This window comes from Lithobates pipiens, unplaced genomic scaffold (assembly GCF_037356315.1).
Source record: "Lithobates pipiens isolate NorthernLeopardFrog02 unplaced genomic scaffold, aLitPip1_a1.2 Scaffold_23, whole genome shotgun sequence".
Classification (NCBI taxonomy): Eukaryota; Metazoa; Chordata; class Amphibia; order Anura; family Ranidae; genus Lithobates; species Lithobates pipiens.
Window position 1 is genome coordinate 159,294,469 of NW_027507785.1, and position 19,725 is coordinate 159,314,193.

The window sequence follows — 19,725 nt, forward strand, 5'->3', positions numbered from 1 at the left end:
CCTGCTGATGATATCCTGCTCATCAGTCCTGCTGGTTACTTAAGCTGTTCAGTCTAGATCCTCTCTGCCTTCACCTTGGTAAACACATCCAAAGACTCTCTCCTATGTACCTATTGAAGACTCGCTTGGCTGACGTCCAGTTTCCTGATTTAGTGGCATGTCCTGAAGTATCTTTATGATAGTGAGGGGCAGACTTGCAGATGCAGTGTGCCTGTATTTCACAGCTTGTTAAGCCTTAGACAAGATACAGGCTGTTTTTGAGTGGGGGGTGTGTGCCAGAGGAAGGCTGAGAGTGGTCGGGGGTGTGGTAGTTGAAAGAATTATACAATGCCAATGCAGGCATGCCATGTGTCTGCACAGTGTCCTGTACCTCTGAATAGACAGCTAAATGATGACAATGAACCAAGCAAGCACAGATCAGCTCCTCTTTTTGTGATCAGTTTAAAGCAAGGAAGAAAGGTTACTGGCAGAATCAACCAGGCACTTCAGATGGAAGAAGTACAAGGAAATAATAAAGGCTATGATTTATAAAAATACACATGTGAACAAACAATTTTTTAGGGTAACATACATTTTACTAGTTTTCTGTTCTGCAGACACCCCTTTTGCATTGTGCCACACTACTTGTGTTTTTAACATTAGGTCTCATTCAGCTATTGAATATTCTGAAATGAATATTGAATATAAAGGTTGGATTCACTTACCCACATTAACCAATTCCTGAGCGGCTCACATACTTTTACTGATGCAAAATGTCTCTCCTGGGCAAAAATCCCATACGGGTACAGCTTTGCCCAGAAAAGCCACCAGAGGGCACACGCATGCCGGCTGCACATCAGGGGACCCACGTGGGACCACGTAATTGCATGCACAAGAGCCAGAACGGGGATTTGTGTTTCAGGGGAGAAGAGACAGATCACGTGTTCCTACTAAGTAGTAACAACGATCTGTCTCCTCCCCTAGTCAGTCCTATCCCCATACAGGTAGAACACGCTGAGGGAACACACATTTAACCCCTTGATCAGCCCTAGTGTTAACACCTTCCCTGCCAGTGATATTTACACAGTAATCGGTACATATGTATAGCACTGATCGCTGTATAAATGTCAATGGTCCCAAAAATGTGTCGAAAGTGTCTGATCTGTCCATCGCAATGTCACAATACCGCTAAATATTTCAGATCACTGCCATTACTAGTAAAAAAAATAAAAAAAATAATAAAAATGCCATAAATCTTTCCAATAGTTTGTAGACCCTATAAGTTTTGCGCAAACCAATCAATATACGCTTATTGCACTTTTTTTACCAAACCGGTAGAACCGGTATAAATGTAGAAGAATAAATATTGGCCTAAACTGATGAAGAAATTTGTTTGTTTTTGGGGGATATTATAGCAAAAAGCTAAAAATATATTTTTTCCCAAAATTGTTACTCTTTTTTTGTTTATATCGCAAAAAAATTAAAATCGCAGAGGTGATCAAATACCACCAAAAGAAAGCTCTATTTGTGGGAAAAAAAGGACACAAATTGTGTTTGGGTACAGCATTGCATGACCGCACAATTGTCAGTTAAAGAGACGCAGTTCCAAATTGTAAAAAGTGCTCTGGTCAGGAAGGGGGTAAAATCTTCCGTGGCTGCAGCGGTTAAAGATACTGACAATCACTAATGCACAACAACAGCATAGGATGATAGCACAGAGAAATTTACTCTTCTGAATGACTAAAGCAAGATTGAAATCTCTGAGCTCTTGAAACATTATGGCCTCCTTCCAGGCAGATTCACACTTATGTCGCGTACACACGACCGGACTTTTCAACATCAAAAGTCCGACAGAATGATTCCGGCAGACCATTCGATCGTGTGTGGGCTGCAGTGGATATTTGATTTGCAAAAGTCTGACAGACTTTAGAAATGGAACATGTTTCAAATTTTTCCGCCAGAACTCCGCCAGACCCAGTTCCTACCGAGAAATCCGCTCGTGTGTATGCTAGTCCGACAGACAAAAACCGACGCGAGGGCAGCTATTGGCTACTGGCTATGAACTTCCTTATTCTAGTCCAGTCGTACGTCATCACGTTCAAATCCGTCGGACTTTGGTGTGATTGTGTGTGGCCAAGTCCGTTCATTCGGAAAGTCTGTCAGAACTCTGTCAGAACTCCGTCAGAACTCCGTCGAAAGTCTGTCGGACCTAAGTCCGGTCGCGTGTACGCGGCATTAGACACTGTAAGTCACCTAAAGTTCTTTTTACTACTTACTTTGTGCCATGCGTTTATAGTACACTTTCTTTCTCTTTTATTGGCAAGTAACTAGACAGTATATGCCAGAAATGTTAACTAAAATACAATGATGTGTATAAACCAACCTTTTTTGTCATTTGACATTGATGTTGCTGACTGCTTAAACGGCATCAGTACTGTATTTTGTTTAGATGCATTTTCCTTGATGTAACAGTCATCTACAACATATTCTTACACAATTAAGAAAATTGTTATTTTTATTTTTTTCTTTGTCTTTGCTTAAAATAATATAACATTTTAAGCATATTCTGATGATAGCTCCATGCTAATTATTCTACAAAGTGTAGTGCTTATGTGCCACAGATGTTTATTGGTTACTTGCTCTCTGACAACCAATTCAGTTCCATGTGATTAGTGCAACTCATGCTTTGCCACTCAGTGTGGCCATTCATGTAATTTGTTACTATCCTGCTTGTACAACGAGGATTTTGTGGGAATTTCAGAGACCTGCTTCAACAGCTCTCATGATTGGCAGGCAACCATTCAAGGGTACACCCTTTATCGCAGGGATAGAGAGGGTAAAACAGGGGGAGGGGCAGGGCTCAAGTCCTGCGGGAACGCATGGGAACGGAGTTCCTGTACTTTTTCCACAACAGGAACTCAGTTCCCGTTAGCAGCCGCATCCTGCAAGACTTTAAAGTATGCGGGCTGTGTGGCAGGTGCTACACCAGCAGCCGCCGACACAGCTCGCAATAGTAAATGCTGCACACCAGGGGTGGACTGACCATTCAGGCATTGCCAGTAGGGGGCCCCATGACAGCTTTCTCTTCGATCTACCTGTCAATCACAGCTAGCTGATGGGTAGATCAGGTTCCTGGTGCTAAGAGATTTTATTTAGTCAGACCTCTCGTGATGCGCTCCTCCCCGCTGACCCCTCCTGATTTTCTGTCTCCTCATCCCCCCCCCCCAGTCTCCTGCATACTTGCTCTGTGTGTCCCGCTGAATCCCCCCCCCCTCCTCTATCTTCAGGGCCATATGATGAGAGAACCCAGAGGAGGAGCACAGCTATTCTGCTCACAGGACATGCAGGGAGAGAGGTGAGCTGAGGAAGGAACATCAGTTTGGGGTGGTAAGCTGAGCACAATACCTGGAAAAGTTTCATGCCAGCAGGGAAGGTTATGTGAAAATATGTGAAGGGTTGGAATAGCAGCTAGTGTGTGTTGGAGCCCTGCAGAGTTTGCAGCCCCCCAAGCTAACATACATCTCCTAAGCAGGAACACATCACTATCTCCCTAAGCATTCTGTGCAGATAATGTGCAGTTAATTTATGACCTTTCAGTTTAACCCTGTGTTATCCAAACTCTGTACAATGAAAAGTGTAAACTCACCACATAAACACTCTACATACAAAATAACATTCCCCAATAAAGATCAGAACATGATTTTCACAATTGCATGGACGCACAATTGAATGAATGCTGATTATTCAGAGAATTACCGTATTTATGTTTATTGAGGATTGTTTATTGAGGATTGTTCCAGTTCAACCTCTGGTGTGTGAGTGTGCGTGTGTCCATTTATGTTGTGATCATTAAGGTAAACATAGCTGTTCTCCTAAGGTATTTTTTTTCAAACAGATTTTTATTGAAAAGTATACAAGGAATGGATTAAGACAGTACAACAATTGAGTTGAAGCCTTATGTAACGGTATCCAATAGTAATAGTATCAAGATAGTGGAACATAAGAAGAGTTTAATAACATAGATAATGGCTGTAATCAGACATCTCAAAGAAAGTGTATATGTGTATCAATAGAAAACAGAACAGTTTCTTATAACTGCATATAATTGCTTCAGAATGGTTAACACCAGATTAATAAGAGCAGATGGTGTCTATATGTTGTGCTTGAAGTGTTGTATCTTTTCAGAGCATTGGTCCTATGGGCTTCTTTTCTGAGAAACCTAACCTTGTCCCTAGGGAGCAGAGATGGCCTTGCGGTTCGCCTGTCGGTCGGTTTGCGGAGAATTTTGCTCGTTTGCTATTCGCCAAACCGGCAGACTTCTGGCGCTATTCGCGCGGTGGACATATGCGTTTACATTGTGAAGAACTTTGACCCATGACACATCCATCATGGGGTACAGGACAGCCAATTAAGACATTTCAGCACATGGACAATTGGACATACCTCCTACCTTATAAATAGACCTGATCTGGTTACATTCTGTCTTTTGTCAGTGTTGGGAAAGGACGCTGTGTGAAGCAGGGACAGTCAGTTTAATCACTAGCTATTACTATTAGGTCCACAAAAGTCCTTTTAAGGACTGGTATAGGTGTACGATATATAGGGTTGTAATACACTTATAATATACTTTCTTTCAAATATAGAAAGTATATTATGGTGCACTGCTGTGCTGCTGAGTGCTGACCGATTCTGCAGCTGACTTTTATCAGTTTAGTTTGGTGTTTGGAGCAGGGAGCCAGGGACAGTCTGAAAATCACTAGCTACTAGGTCCACAAAGGTCCTTTTAAGGACTGGTATAGGTGTACAGTATATAGGGTTGCACATGTATAATATACTTTCTTTCAAATATAGAAAGCATATTATACTTCACTGCTGTGCTGCTGAGTGCTGCCCGCTTCTGCTGCTGTCTTTTATCAGTGTAGGGACTAAGGGATAGTTTGGTGTTTGGAGCAGGGATAGTCTGCAATTCACTAGCTACTTGGTCCAAAAAGGTCCTTTTAAGGAATGGTATAGGTGTACAGTATATAGGGTTGTACACGTATAATATACTTTCTTTCAAATATAGAAAGCATATTATACTTCACTGCTGTGCTGCTGCGTGCTGACCGCTTCTGCTGCTGTATTTTATCAGTGTAGGGACTGAGGGACAGTTTGGTGTTTGGAGCAGGGACAATATGCAATTCACTAGCTACTAGGTCCACAAAGGTCCTTTTAAGGTCTGGTATAGGTGTACAGTATATAGGGTTGTACACGTATAATATACTTTCTTTCAAATATAGAAAGCATATTATACTTCACTGCTGTGCTGCTCAGCTGAGTGCTGACCGATTCTGCAGCTGTCTTTTATCAGTGTAGGGACTGAGGGACAGTTTGGTGCTTGGAGCAGGGACAGTCTGCAATTCACTAGCTACTAGGTCCACAAAGGTCCTTTTAAGGACTGGTATAGGTGTACAGTATATAGGGTTGTAAAAGTATAATATACTTTCTTTCAAATATAGAAAGCATATTATACTTGACTGCTGTGCTGCTGAGCTGAGTGCTGACCGATTCTGCAGCTGTTGTTTCTCAGTTGTTTCTCAGTGTAGGGAGGAACAGTTTGGTTTTTGGAGCAGGGTCAATCTGCAATTCACTAGCTACTAGCCAGCTACTACTAGGTCCACAAAGGTCCTTTTAAGGACTGGTACAGTATATAGGGTTTTAATACACGTATAATATACTTTCTTTCAAATATAGAAAGCATATTATAGTGCACTACATGCAGTTCTGCTGACTGATTCTGCAGCTGTCGTTTCTCAGTGTAGGGAGGGACAGTTTGGTGTTTGGAGCAGGGACAGTCTGCAATTCACTAGCTACTAGATAGCTACTATTGGGTTCTCAAAGGTCCTTTTAAGGACTGGTATAGGTGTACTATATTTATGGTCTATTGTGATAGACCAGTGGCCCCCCAAAATGACAGATTGAAGCGGGATGTTATATACCTTCTTCCACATATACTGCACTTCTCTAGAGACTTTTGTCACAGGGTCATTTAAAAAATGACAGGCAGAGGAAGAGGCAGGCCCTTCCGCAGGGGTGGTAGGGGTAGGGCAGGAGCAACAGGCTTGAGCCAAAGTGGCAAATTGCAGAAGGTGCGTTCGATTACGTCAAAGGATGCACCAGACTTGGTTGAGTGGCTTACTCAGCCTTACTCTTCTGCACCCTCCTCATCCTCTCGATCTGCACCCTCTTCTTCACTCTCTGCTGTGTGCACCCCCAAAGACACTACCACCACCACCACAATATACTCTCCGCTTGAGTCACAGGAATTATTTTCCGATCCATCAGAAGACATTGCCGATGCGCAGCCACTCTTGGCATTGGATCAGGAAGAGGAGGTAGCAACAACCGCCACTCAGCAGTCTGACAACAGTACCCAGATCAGCCCAAGGAGGAGGTTGGTCTCCTGTGTTGCTGCCTACTCCGAGATCTCTAATTATAGTGGTGGGGAAGGTGACATCAATGATGACGTGTCTAGTGATGTCACGTGGGTGCCCACAAGAGAGGAAGAGGAGGGGAGTTCAGAGGGAGATATGGACCAGCAGATAGGGAGGAGAAGCAGGTGGAACTTAGATTGCACAGGAGGGACAAACCAGACTGCTAATATATCAGGAGCGAGGCATCAACCATGTACAGTCACCTCTGTTGTTCTTAGGATGCCGGCACATGGCTCTGCAGTGTGGGCTTTTTTTAACGTGTCCACTGCTGACAATAGTGTTGCCATCTGCAGCCTTTGCAGTCAACGCATAAGTCGCAGTAAGCCCAACACTCCCCTAGGGACAACCGCCTTAAGAAGGTACATGAGCTGCCATCACTGAGCCCAGTGGGAGCAACGGAACCCACAAAGCCACACTCCAGGCTCTTACCGTCCAGCCTCGTCTTCTACTTCTCCTGCTCCTCTCTCCTCACAATTGTTCTCCAATCCACCTTCCATCATGCCGTCCTCATGTTTTTCTGTAAAAAGGCAGGCTTCCGTGGGCCAAATGTTCGAGCGCAAAAAATTATGATGCCAAATAACCCTCTTGCCCAATGGTTGACCGCTGGCTTGTCAGAACTGATAGCCCGCCAACTACTGCCATATAAACTGGTGGACTCGGAGGCCTTTCGAAAATTTGTGGCCATTGGAACACCACAATGGAAGGTCCCAGGAAGGAAGTATTTCTCACAGAAGGGCATCCCAGAGCTATATGGCCATGTTCAGCGGCAAGTAAATGTATTTCTGGCACACAGTGTCGGTGCCAAGATACATCTGACCACAGACACGTGGTCTAGCAAATACGAGCAGGGAAGGTATATCACTTTTACTGCCCTCTGGGTGAACCTTCTGACGGCCGTCAAGCATGTAACCCGGGTACAGTTGGTAAAGTGGTGTTTGACAACGTTGCCAATCTGCTTAGCGCATTGAAACAGGGCAAAATTACACACGAGCCATGCATGGCACACGTCTTAAACTTGGTCGTGCAGCGATTCGTTGCCAAATACCCTGGGGTCCAGGACATTTTGCGTCAGGCAAGGAAAATCTCGGCCCATTTCATAAAATCTTACACGGCATGGCTCGCCTTGCTGACATTCAGCGGCGACAAAATCTGCCGGTCAGACGTCTTATTTGCGATTGCCCGACGTGATGGAACCCAACCTTCTATATGCTTGATAGGCTGCTCCAGCAGAAACGTGCAGTTAATGACTACCTGTACGAATGTTGCGGCAGAACAGGTTCTAGGGAGCTTGGTTTTTTTTTCACCGTGCTAGTGGCTACTCATGCGCGACACATGCAGACTTCTGCGGCCATTTGATGAGATCACCAAGCTGGTCAGTCGCAGCCATGGCGCCATCAGTGACATCGTACCTTTATGCCTTCTTTATGGAGCGTGCATTGCATCGTGTCATTGATAAAGTCGTGGAGGAGCAGGAGCAGGGAGATGAGGAAGTTGCAATGCTGGATTAATTCCCAGGGGGGGGCTACTCTATCTGAGACAAGTCAACAACAGGAGTCTGAAGAGGAGTCAGAGGAGGATGGTGCCAGGGAGGAGGAGGAGGAGCAAGAAGAGCATGCTTTAAACCTTTCTGGGATCCCTGTTGTTTTCCGTGGATGGGGAGAGGAGAACGAGGAGGACGACATTATCCTGGATGATGAGCAGGAGCCAGGCCACCACACTGCTTCCAGTTTAGTGCAAATGGGGGCCTTCATGCTCCAGTGTTTTAACAGGGACCCCCGTATAAAAAGCATAAAGGTCAAGGACCAGTACTGGGTGGCAACCTACTTAGACCCCCGGTACAAACACAAAATGGCGTAAATGTTACCACCATCACAGAGGGCTCTCAGAATGGAGCACTTACAGGCCTTGCTTCGAGAAATGCTGCATTCTGCTTTTGTGTGCGCTGGCAGAGGAATTCCCACTCCCAGAAAAAGAGTTGCGGGTACCAATCCAACAGCGCCTGCAAGAAGAGGGCGAGTTGAAGATGTGTTGGTGACTTCTGATATGAGATCATTCTTTCAGCCGACCCATCCACAGGTCTCATCCGGATCCAGCATCAAGGAACGCCTAGACGGACAGGTGTCTGACTACATCGGGTTAGACCATGTATATGCATAACTCTATAAACAATTTATTTAATCTAGCACACGGACTATTTTCAACCTTTTGGCTCACTTCCTTGTACAAAAAAAGCACACCGTACTATATGCCCGTACCCTCCTGTTTGAAGAGGTTGAGCGGTGTCATATTTTTGGGTCCCGCAGCGAGTTACTGGTATCAGTGCTAGTGTCAGTGCTCTCTATCATGGTGCTGTTGTGGTGTCAGTGCTCTCTATCATGGTGCTGATGTCAGTGCTCTCTCTCTATCTCCGTGCTGGTGTCAGTGCTCTATATCTCAGTGCTGGTGTCAGTGCTCTCTATCTCGGTGCTGGTGTCAGTGCTCTCTATCTCGGTGCTGGTGTCAGCGCTCTCTATCACGGCACCTCCGGACCAGCGCAGTGGAGCCCTGCATAGGTGGGGGTAAGGGGCAGGCAGAGGGAGGGGCTCAAGCACAGGTGGGCACACTGGGACACTGGCACAGGACTGCGCTGCCCTGACTGTGGCATCTCCTGCACCCCCTTCATAGCCTGCCCTGACCTTGCCTCTCCTCCATGGCCTTCATGTGCTCCTGAATTGTCAAAATTTCACACATAAAAAAAGAATGCTTGTCGTTGTCGATCCAGATTCACTTAATACTTTTGTTATGTCAGTGTCCATGTTGTGGGACTATGTGTGCACAGCTAGTAAGTATTTTGTGGCTGAAAATATGACCTGGAGGTTTTTAAGGTTCGCCTGCCATTAAAGTCAATGGGGACCACCGCGAACCTTGCGGTTCGTGAACTTTTGGAAACGTCCCGTCAGAAGTTCGTCCATCACTACTAGGGATTGGAAGGTTGATACTTTTTGGGCTTGTGAAGGTGTATGATAGAAGGTGCGTTGGTTGAATAAGTAAATACACAGGCCAATGGAGTCCTCTTAAATTTATTGTAAGGGCTTGTTTAAAAAAAAAACAACTTGCCTCCTCTTCTTGGGCCCCTCTTTGCTACTTTTGACCCCCCCCCCCCCCCCTATTGAGTGTCCCCACAGTCAGTGGCTTCCTATGAGGCACTCGAGCCAAGTTACAGCTCTTTGTGTCCATTCAGACACGAAGCCCCAACGCGGTCCCGCCCCCTCTCTCCCCTGATTGGATGACTGACTTTGATTGACAGTCGTGAGAACCAATGACGCCACTGCTGTGTCTCAGCCAATCAGGAGGAGTTTCCCAGATGGCTTAGACAATCATGGACATCACTGGAGAGAGATGGGGCTCAGGTAAGTAATTAGGGGGGTGCTATTTAATCTCAATGCATAGAATGCATTAAGATAATAAAGTCTTCTGCCTTAAAAACTCCTTTGACCACTTGCTGACCACCTGCCACAGTTATACTGCGGCAAGGTGGCTCGGCTGCGTGAATTTGCATACATGTACAGTGGCTCGTGCACTAACTTTTTGTGGGCGTGCCCGCAATTGTTCCCCACAGTGACAGAATGGGAATCTGCCATAGTAAACAAGCCAGATCTCCCTTCTGACGGGATCACACAGAGATCCTGTGTTTCTGCTATGCAGGAAGACGAATCTGTGTGTTGCCTCAGGCAACCCATCCCCCCACCAACTTAGAAACACACTGAGAGAACACAGTTAACCCCTTGATCTCCCCTGATGTTAACCCCTTCCCTGCCAGTGTGCCAGTGCCATTAGTACAATGTCAGTGCATATTTTTAGCACTGATCACTGTAATAATGTCACTGGTTCCCAAAAAAGCATCAAAAATGTCAGTTAGGTGTCCAATCTGTCTGCCGCAATGTCACAGTCCCACTAAAAATCACTGATCACCGCCATTACTAGTAAAAAAAAAAATCCATTTAATCTAGCCCTTATTTTGTAGACGCTATTTACAGTGGTGTGAAAAAGTGTTTGCCCCCTTCCTCATTTCCTGTTCCTTTGCATGTTTGTCACACTTAAGTGTTTCGGAACATCAAACCAATTTAAACAATAGTCAAGGACAACACAAGTAAACACAAAATGCAATTTGTAAATGAAGGTGTTTATTATTAAAGGTGAAAAAAAATCCAAACCATCATGGCCCTGTGTGAAAAAGTGATTGCCCCCCTTGTTAAAACATACTATAACTGTGGTTGTCCACACCTGAGTTCAATTTCTCTAGCCACACCCAGGCCTGATTATTGCCACACCTGTTCACAATCAAGGCATCACTTAAATAGGAGCTGCTTGACACAGTAAGGTCCACCAGAAGATCCTTAAAAGCTACACATCATGCCGAGACCCAAAGAAATTCAGGAACAATTGAGAAAGAAAGTAATTGAGATCTATCAGTCTGGAAAGGGTTATAAAGCCATTTCCAAAGCTTTGGGAATCCAGCGAACCACAGTGAGAGCCATTATCCACAAATGGCGAAGACATAGAACAGTGGTGAACCTTCCCAGGAGTGGCCGGCCGCCCAAAATTACCCCAAGAGCGCAGCGACGACTCATCCAAGAGGTCACAAAAGACCCCACAACAACGTCCAAGGAACTGCAGGCCTCACTTGCCTCAGTTAAGGTCAGCGTTCATGCCTCCACCATCAGGAAAAGACTGGGCAAAAATGGCCTGCATGGCAGAGTTCCAAGGAGAAAACCACTGCTGAGCAAAAAGAACATCAAAGCTCGTCTCAATTTCTCCACAACACATCTTGATGATCCCCAAGACTTTTGGGACAACATTCTGTGGACCGATGAGACAAAAGTGGAACTCTTTGGAAGGTGTGTGTCCAAGTATATCTGGCGTAGAAGGAACACTGCATTTCATAGAAAAGAACATTATACCAACAGTAAAATATGGTGGTGGTAGTGTGATGGTCTGGGGCTGTTTTGCTGCTTCAGGACCTGGAAGACTTGCCGTGATAAAAGGAACGATGAATTCTGCTGTCTACCAAGAGATCCTGAAGGAGAATGTCCGACCATCTGTTCGTGTACTCAAGCTGAAACGAACTTGGGTTCTGCAGCAGGACAATGATCCTAAACACACCAGCAAGTCCACCACCGAATGGCTGAAGAAAAACAAAATGAAGACTTTGGAGTGGCCTAGCCAAAGTCCTGACCTGAATCCTATTGAGATGTTGTGGTATGACCTTAAAAAGGCTGTTCATGCTCGAAAACCCTCTAATGTAACTGACTTAGGACAATTCTGCAAAGATGAGTGGGCCAAAATTCCTCCAGGACGCTGTAAAAGCCTCATTGCACGTTATCGCAAACGCTTGGTTGCAGTTGTTGCTGCTAAGGGTGGCCCAACCAGTTATTAGGTTTAGGGGGCAATCACTTTTTCACACAGGGCCATGATGGTTTGGATTTTTTTTCACCTTTAATAATAAACACCTTCATTTACAAATTGCATTTTGTGTTTACTTGTGTTGTCCTTGACTATTGTTTAACCGCTTCCTGCCCGCCCTATAGCCGAATGACGGCTTTAAGGCGGGCGGCTTCCCGTGCCTGGCCGTCCCTGGACGGCCTGGTGTTTACTTCCGCAATGCGCGCCGCCGCGGGCGCGCATCGCGGAAGTTCTGTGTTTGCCGTGTCCCCCGGGGACAGGCAAACACAGATCGCTGTAAACGGCCAATCACAGCGGTCGTTTACAGCGTGATCGGCGTGTCCAATGGGAGATGATCTCATATGTAAACATATGAGATCATCTCTCAGCGCCGCTCTCCCTCCTCACACAGACAGCGTGTGAGAGGGGAGAGAAGAACGGCTGCAGCAGCCGTCAGTGTAAAAAAGAAAAAAAAAAAAAAAAAAGTAAAAAAAAAGTTTAAAAAAAAGTGCCATCCTCCCCCAGAGCCATCCTCCCCCAGTGCCACCCCCCCCCAGTGCCATGCCCCCCCCCCAGTGCCATCCTGCCCCAGTGCCATCCTGCCCCAGTGCCATCCGCCCCAGTGCCATCCGCCCCAGTGCCATCCGCCCCAGTGCCATCCTGCCCCAGTGCCATCCGCCCCAGTGCCATCCGTCCCAGTGCCATCCACCCCAGTGCAATCCACCCCACCCCAGTGCCACCTGCCCGCAGTGCTATCTGTCCCCAGTGCCACCTGTTGTCAGTGCCATTTGTCCCCAGTGCCATCTGTCATCAGTGCCACGTATAAGTGGCATCTGTCATCAGTGCCACGTGTTATTAGTGCCACATAGTGCCATCTGTCATCAGTGCCACGTATTAGTGCCATCTGTCATCAGTGCCACGTATCAGTGGCATTTGTCATCAGTGCCACCTGTCAGTGTCACGTGCCATCTGTTATCAGTGCCATCTGTCATCAGTGTCACGCGTCATTGGTGCCACGTATTAGTGCCATCTGTCACCGGTGGCACGTATTAGTGCCACGTGTCATCAGTGCCACGTATTAGTGCCACGTGTCATCAGTGCCACATATTAGTGCCACGTGTCATCAGTGCCGCGTATTAGTGCCACGTGTCATCAGTGCCACGTATTAGTGCCACGTGTCATCAGTGCCACATATTAGTGTCATCTGTCATCAGTGCCACGTGTCATCAGTGCCACGTATAAGTGTCATCATTGCCACGTATCAGTGCCATCTGTCATCAGTGTCACGTGTCATTGTCCTGGTATTTCAAAAGTGTAATAAGTAGTCAACAAGTTAGATGTGTAATTTATGCTTCTAGAACACGTGATGGCGCTCCCTGCATGTTGGGCCTCTCTATGTGGCCAGGCTGTGAAAAAGTCCCACACATGTGGTATTGTAATACTCAGGAGGAGTAGCAGAATTTTTTGTGGGGTGTCATTTGTGGTATACACATGCCACGTGAGAGAAATAACCTATTACAATGACAATTTTGTGGAGAAAAATAAAGAAAATGAAAAATCTTCATTTTGCAAAGAATTGTGGGAAAAAAATGACAACATCAAAAAGCTCACTATGCCTCTTACTAAATACATTGGAATGTCTACTTTCCAAAAAGGGGTCATTTGGGGGGTATTTGTACTTTCCTGACTTGTTCGGGTCACAAGAAGCGAGATAGGCCACCAGTACATCAGATGTGATCAATTTTGTGCGATTCGCACCACAGCTTGTAGACTCTCTTACTTTCACAAAGACCAAATAATATCCACTAATTTGGGTTATTTTTACCAAAGATATGTAGCAGTATAAATTGTGGCCAAAATTTATGAAGAAAAATTAATAATTTGCATAATTCTGTCACAGAAACAAAGAAATATGCGTTTTTTTTCAAAATTTTCGGTCTTTTTTCATTTATAGCGCAAAAAATAAAAACCCCAGAGGTGATCAAATACCACCAAAAGAAAGCTCTATTTGTGGGAAAAAAAGGACACAAAATTCATTTGGGTACAGTGTTGCATGACTGAGTAATTGTCATTCAAAGTGTGAGAGCACCGAAAGCTGAAAATTGGTCTGGGCAGGAAGGGTGTTTAAGTGCCCAGTAAGCAAGTGGTTAAATTGGTTTGATGTTCCGAAACACTTAAGTGTGACAAACATGCAAAGGAACAGGAAATGAGGAAGGGGGCAAACACTTTTTCACACCACTGTAAATGCTTAAATGCTTTTTGGGATTATTTTTTTTTACCAAAGATATGTAGCAGAATACAAATTGGCCTAAATTGATGAAGATTTATTTTTTATTTTTTATTGATTGGGTGTGTTTTATAGCAGAAAAGAAAAAAAATATTGTTTTTTTGTTTTTTCCAAAATTGGCGGTCTTTTTTTGTCTATAGCACAAAAAATTAAAACCGCAGGGGTGAACGAATACTACCAAAAGAAAGCTATTTGTGGGAAAAAAAGAAAATCAATTTTATTTGGGTACTGTGTTGCACAACCAAGCAATTGTCAGCTAAAGTCACGCAGTATTGCAAAAAAAATTGCCTAGTCATTAAGAGGCAAATCTTCCAGGGCTGAAGTGATTAATTATTGACGGGTCTGGGGACTGACTTAGGTCTATTCAAACTTGATTGCAGATTGGATTAGGTGGGGAGAGGGGAGAAGAAAAAAAAAAAAAACAAAGGGAGGGGGAGGAAGGGGGGTGGTGGTGGGGCGCTGTGGCGCTTAATGTATTCCAAACCAATCCATCGAAGCAAAGCTTAAATTTGTTGAAGGGATTAGGAATAGTAGAGTGAAAGTGGGTTTGGGAGTTTAGGTGTAATTAATGTAACATCAGATGATAATCATGTATCTCGTTGAGTGTGGTTGTGGGAGGTTAAAAGACACACCTTCCAAATTCACCCACATATGTGTTTGTTGGCTACAAACACATATGTGGGTGAATTTGGAAGGTGTGTCTTTTGATATGGTAATATGTTCTTCAGTGTTAGCTATCTTGTTTATTCTGTTATACCATTCACCCTCCTAAGGTTTTAGCATAACAGTTTTTTACTGGACTTTTATTTTTTACTTTTTTTTTTTCTGCATTCGGCATACAGGGTTAATTTCTGTCTATTGTACAAGTTCAGAGGGCAATAAATATACACTGCTAAGACAGATAAGCATATGTTTCTTTCTAACTGCACAGAGGGATGATACAATGTTCTGATTTCATCCCTACTATACTGGAAACTCACAGTTTATTTTAACTAACAGCCTTCCTCAATGGCGGTAGCTATCGTTACACTAAGGGCTTTAACTATTTAATCAGAGTGTTATAAATTTGCTTAAAGGACCCTTTGAAAATGCATTCAACACTACTAAAAAAGTGTGCCTTTGGCTAAAATGTTCAAAATATGCTGGACAAAATAAAAATGTACAGAACTGAACTTAGGGGTCATTCATACCACAACGCATATGATACAGCAATCACAGTAACATGCTGGTTTTGTTGTCATTCATTCCTAATTTCACTTCAATACATATATATATAGTGGGCTATAGTGTATGAAAACAAAAATGCAAATGCTCTGTAGGTTGCTACAAATTGTACAAGGTGTCAATTTCCATGTGTTGAGGCATGAAGGTCTATTCAGAATGATTGAGCTGGCTTAACACAACCTGTGTCAAAGCATAATAATACATACATTAACACATGCGCATCTTGATTTAGACAAGCTCATTTCTACAACCCATTTCCATATGTACGAAATTAAGCTACTTTCTGCTAGCAATTTGTGAATAGACAATCTGCAGTTTATTGAATTTGGTAGGCTGATGTAATGCATGTGTAATGAGGAAACTATTAGCTAATTTTGCTGTAAGGTTTATGTACCACAAATAAAAAAAAATCCTTCATTGTGTCTTGTTTGAATATATTTGAATATGCAATAGTCATTTGATAAAACAGAGCTACTATTCTCAGTAACATTTCAGATGCATAAATAAAACTATGTATTGAAGATGTTTTTACATGCTTTTTCAGTGAACTTTCTATCTTTTGCAGTTTCAAAGACCCAATGACTTCTCCCCAGCCTTTCGATTTGGCACTGTTCCTAATGGCAGCACTGAAAGAAACATCCGCAATAACTACCTCGAAATGCATACATACATGGTGAAATTTAACCAAAAATCTGTACAAGATGCTCTGCTATCTTTAAAAACTGGGTAAGCTGTGGGCAAGAAAATAATAGGTCTTTGGCAGGGTGATTGTCTGAATTCTTTGTACAATTTCATAAATATGTAACAATGCAGAGGCTGTAAAATCATACATCTTATATTAGCAAATGTAAGTAAAATATAATATTATTAAAGCAGAGGTCCGCCCTAAAAATAAATAAATAAAAACCAGCAGCTACACATACTGCAACGGCTGGCTTTTAATAATAGGACACTTACCTGTCCTGGAGTCCAGCAATTTTGGCACCGCAGCTGATGTTCCCATCAGCTGTCGAGGGTTGCCACCGCTATTGCTTTCGCAAGGCCCCGGCCTCTCTCCTACTGGCCCAGTGACAGGGGAAGGAGGAGCATGCCCCAGCCGTGACGCCAAGGCTCCCAGAAATGGGAATTGTGGCACCGGAGGGGGAGGGGAATCAGATGAGCGGAAGTTCCACTTTTGGGTGAAACTCCACTTTACTATTATATTATATAAAGACACAAGTCCATCTAGTTGAACAAATATATAGAACATGTAGTTCAGAAGTGCTCTTTTTAGGTTAATCTTATCTAGGTAAGGATTGATGGAATTGTCAGAAACTGGTTAGAGCTGAAACCAGCAAAAGATTTGCAGATTATGCTTTAGAGAATAAGCCCATTTTACACTTCCCAGAAAGCATCAGGTTGCTTTTGCTTTACTGTACCTCCCAAAATGAAGGTGGTTTACCAAGAGAAAATATTAAGGTCAATAATCAGCTTTTTACCTTTTATTTATTTCTAAAGCAAGGTAAACCTGCACTGAATATTTTGTCATCTCAGTTCTTTAGGACTGAAGACAATTCTACTTTTGCTAACCTATCAGTGTCTTGACGGATTTCCATTTATTCTGTCCAATCGCAGTTGGTGCCTGTGCTTTTCCCAGCAGTCCTGGCAATGAGTGAATTCAGTTGGGTTGGTTTACCAAAGGCAAATAGGCTGTTCACTTTGCAAGGGACGTTTCATTTTGCAAGGAAATTTTTGCAGAACTTGGTGAATGAGAAGAAGCACTGCTGACTCCCATCGTCCACACACGTGCAATCAAAAATGCTGTTTTTTTAAAAAAATTCCTTGCAAATGATTGGATATTTTTTGCGAGGCAAATTTATACCACCTTCACTAAACTAATTTAAAATATCCTTGCAAATTGAATATTACCTTGCAAAGGGAATATCATATTTACCTTCAACTACAAAGCATCAACCATGCTAATTGTAATGATTTCCCAAAGAAGTTTATACTATCAAGCAAAATACAAATATCAATTTTGTATGTAGTATAAATGTACCTTACTAAATTTATATAGTGCAATTTTATTATTAAAACTTTATGCACAGTATTTATATATACGTATGGCTTGTTGTTTCTTTTATTGTAGAAAACTGGATGCCTTTATCTATGATGCTGCTGTGCTAAACTACATGGCAGGGAGGGATGAAGGTTGTAAGTTAGTGACCATTGGCAGTGGCAAAGTCTTTGCATCCACTGGTTATGGAATTGCTATACAGAAGGACTCTGGATGGAAAAGACAGATTGATCTTGCAATTCTGCAGTTGTTTGGTGACGGTAAGTAAAGTCTGAATGCTGACTATTAAGAGGCATAGGTATATGACAAGTGCAGCATTTACAAACCCAAACTAAAATCATAAAATTAAATAGTAATGAAAAATACTACTACTGAGCATGTGCAAAGGAACGGCGACCATTTTTGATGCGGGAATTCCGTGTTGCTGTTCCCTGTGATATGCTGTTACTTCTGAATGTTTGTAAGTGCTTAGACTTAATAAATTCATTTTTATGGGTGGTTTTACGCTATGTAGAGTTACTCTTTTATTATATGAGCATTGGTCCTGCTGAGTTAATTCCCAGGGGTGCAGTGGTTTCCTGCAAGTTGTGGATGTATATGATGACAATTGATAGCAAAGTTCCTGGTGTCTCTATGGATGAGTGGAGGATGGAGAGAGTGCCCTTTCCCTAGGGGAATTGCACTATGCACATGTGACCACTCTTATATCAGGGGCCGAGTTATTTGGTAAGCGTTGTGTGTGACCAATGACACCTGAGAGACCTTTCAAGTGTTTGATGGTGAGCTCATCCTTTTCTCATCATGGCTTGTGGGCTGTTTTTATTCTGTCTTAGTGTATTTTCTGTTGTATATGCCTCTATATGATTTCTTTGATTTAAGCACTTTATTGATTTATGATTTTGTATATTACCACAATATCATGGTAAAGACTCTTGATTACACATATTGATGTTAACAATAGACATTTGGGGAAAGGCCTATGGCTACACCACCCTGCATGTGCCTGACCTCATCTGATCTTGGAAGCTAACAGGGTTGGGCCTGGTTAGCACTTGGATAGGATACATTGGGAGTAAGATCTCGGTGATTCATAGGTTTATTTTTCATTACTATTTAATTTTATCATGTTAGTTTTGGGTTTGTGAGCGCTGCACTCAATGGCTAATATATGCATAGATTCACCTAAGCGCAGATATGTAATTTCTATTTCTATAAAAACGCTTAGATTGGATAGACAAAAGGAATGGTTGGCTTAATTTTAGTAATACCTTTAAATATGCCACATTCAAGTGCTTTTGCATCAATAATAACTGTTCATAAAGCAATAATTTATACTTGGCCACATAATATACAGTATCTAATTAACAAATTCAATATATACAGTGGCCACTTTCTGCACACCTATGTAGTATCAGGTAGGACCCCCCTGTTATTATCAGAACAACTGGAATTTTATGTGACTGGGTTTCAAGAAGATGCTGGAAGCTTTCAATAAGTGTTTATCCAGCTAAAAATTATTAGTGGAAAAGGGTTAAAACCCCTGTTTGTTTTTTATTGCTATCTGGGGCTCTATTAACCACTTCAGCCCTGGAAGAATTTACCCCCTTCCTGACCAGAGCACTTTTTGCGATTCGGCACTATTGTCGTTTTAACTGGCAATTGCACGGTCATGCAACGTGACTCCCAAAATAAAATTAAAGTCCTTTTTTTCCCACAAATAGAGCTTTCTTTTGGTGGTATTTGATCACCTCTGCAGTTTTTATTTTATGCGTTATAAAGAAAAAAAAGCAGCAAATTTGAAAAAAATGCATTATTTTTTACTTTTTGCAATAATAAATATCCCCAAAAAAGATTTAAATTTATTTTTTCTTCAGTTTAGGCCGATACGAATTCTTCTACATATTTCTGGTAAAAAAATTGCAATAAGCGTTTATTGATTGGTTTGCGCAAAAGTTATAGCGTCTACAAAATAGGGGATCGTTTTATGGCATTTTTGATATTTTTTTTTGCTAGTAATGACAGCGATCAGCAATTTTTATCATGACTGCGACATTATGGTGGACACATCGGACAATTTTGACACATTTTTGGGACCATTGGCATTAATACAGCGATCAATGCTAAAAAATTGCATTGATTACTGTAAAAGTGTCACTGGCAGTGAAGGGGTTAACCACTAGTTGGCACTGTAGGGGTTAAGTGTGTCCTAGGGAGTGATTCTAATTGTGGAGGGGAGGGGCTGTGTGTGACATGTCACTGATCAGCACTCCCGATTACAGGGAAAG

General features: G+C 43.0%; 1 protein-coding gene across 1 annotated transcript in view; it reads left to right on the top strand.

The window, feature by feature from the left end:
- The window catches only part of GRIN2B (glutamate ionotropic receptor NMDA type subunit 2B), a 969,425-nt gene that overhangs the window by 884,407 nt on the left and 65,293 nt on the right, over positions 1 to 19,725 (top strand). The window contains exons 11-12 of the mRNA XM_077452507.1: positions 15,950 to 16,110; positions 17,513 to 17,700. Coding sequence (XP_077308633.1) covers positions 15,950 to 16,110; positions 17,513 to 17,700 — 349 coding nt within the window. The remainder of the gene's footprint in view (positions 1 to 15,949; positions 16,111 to 17,512; positions 17,701 to 19,725) is intronic.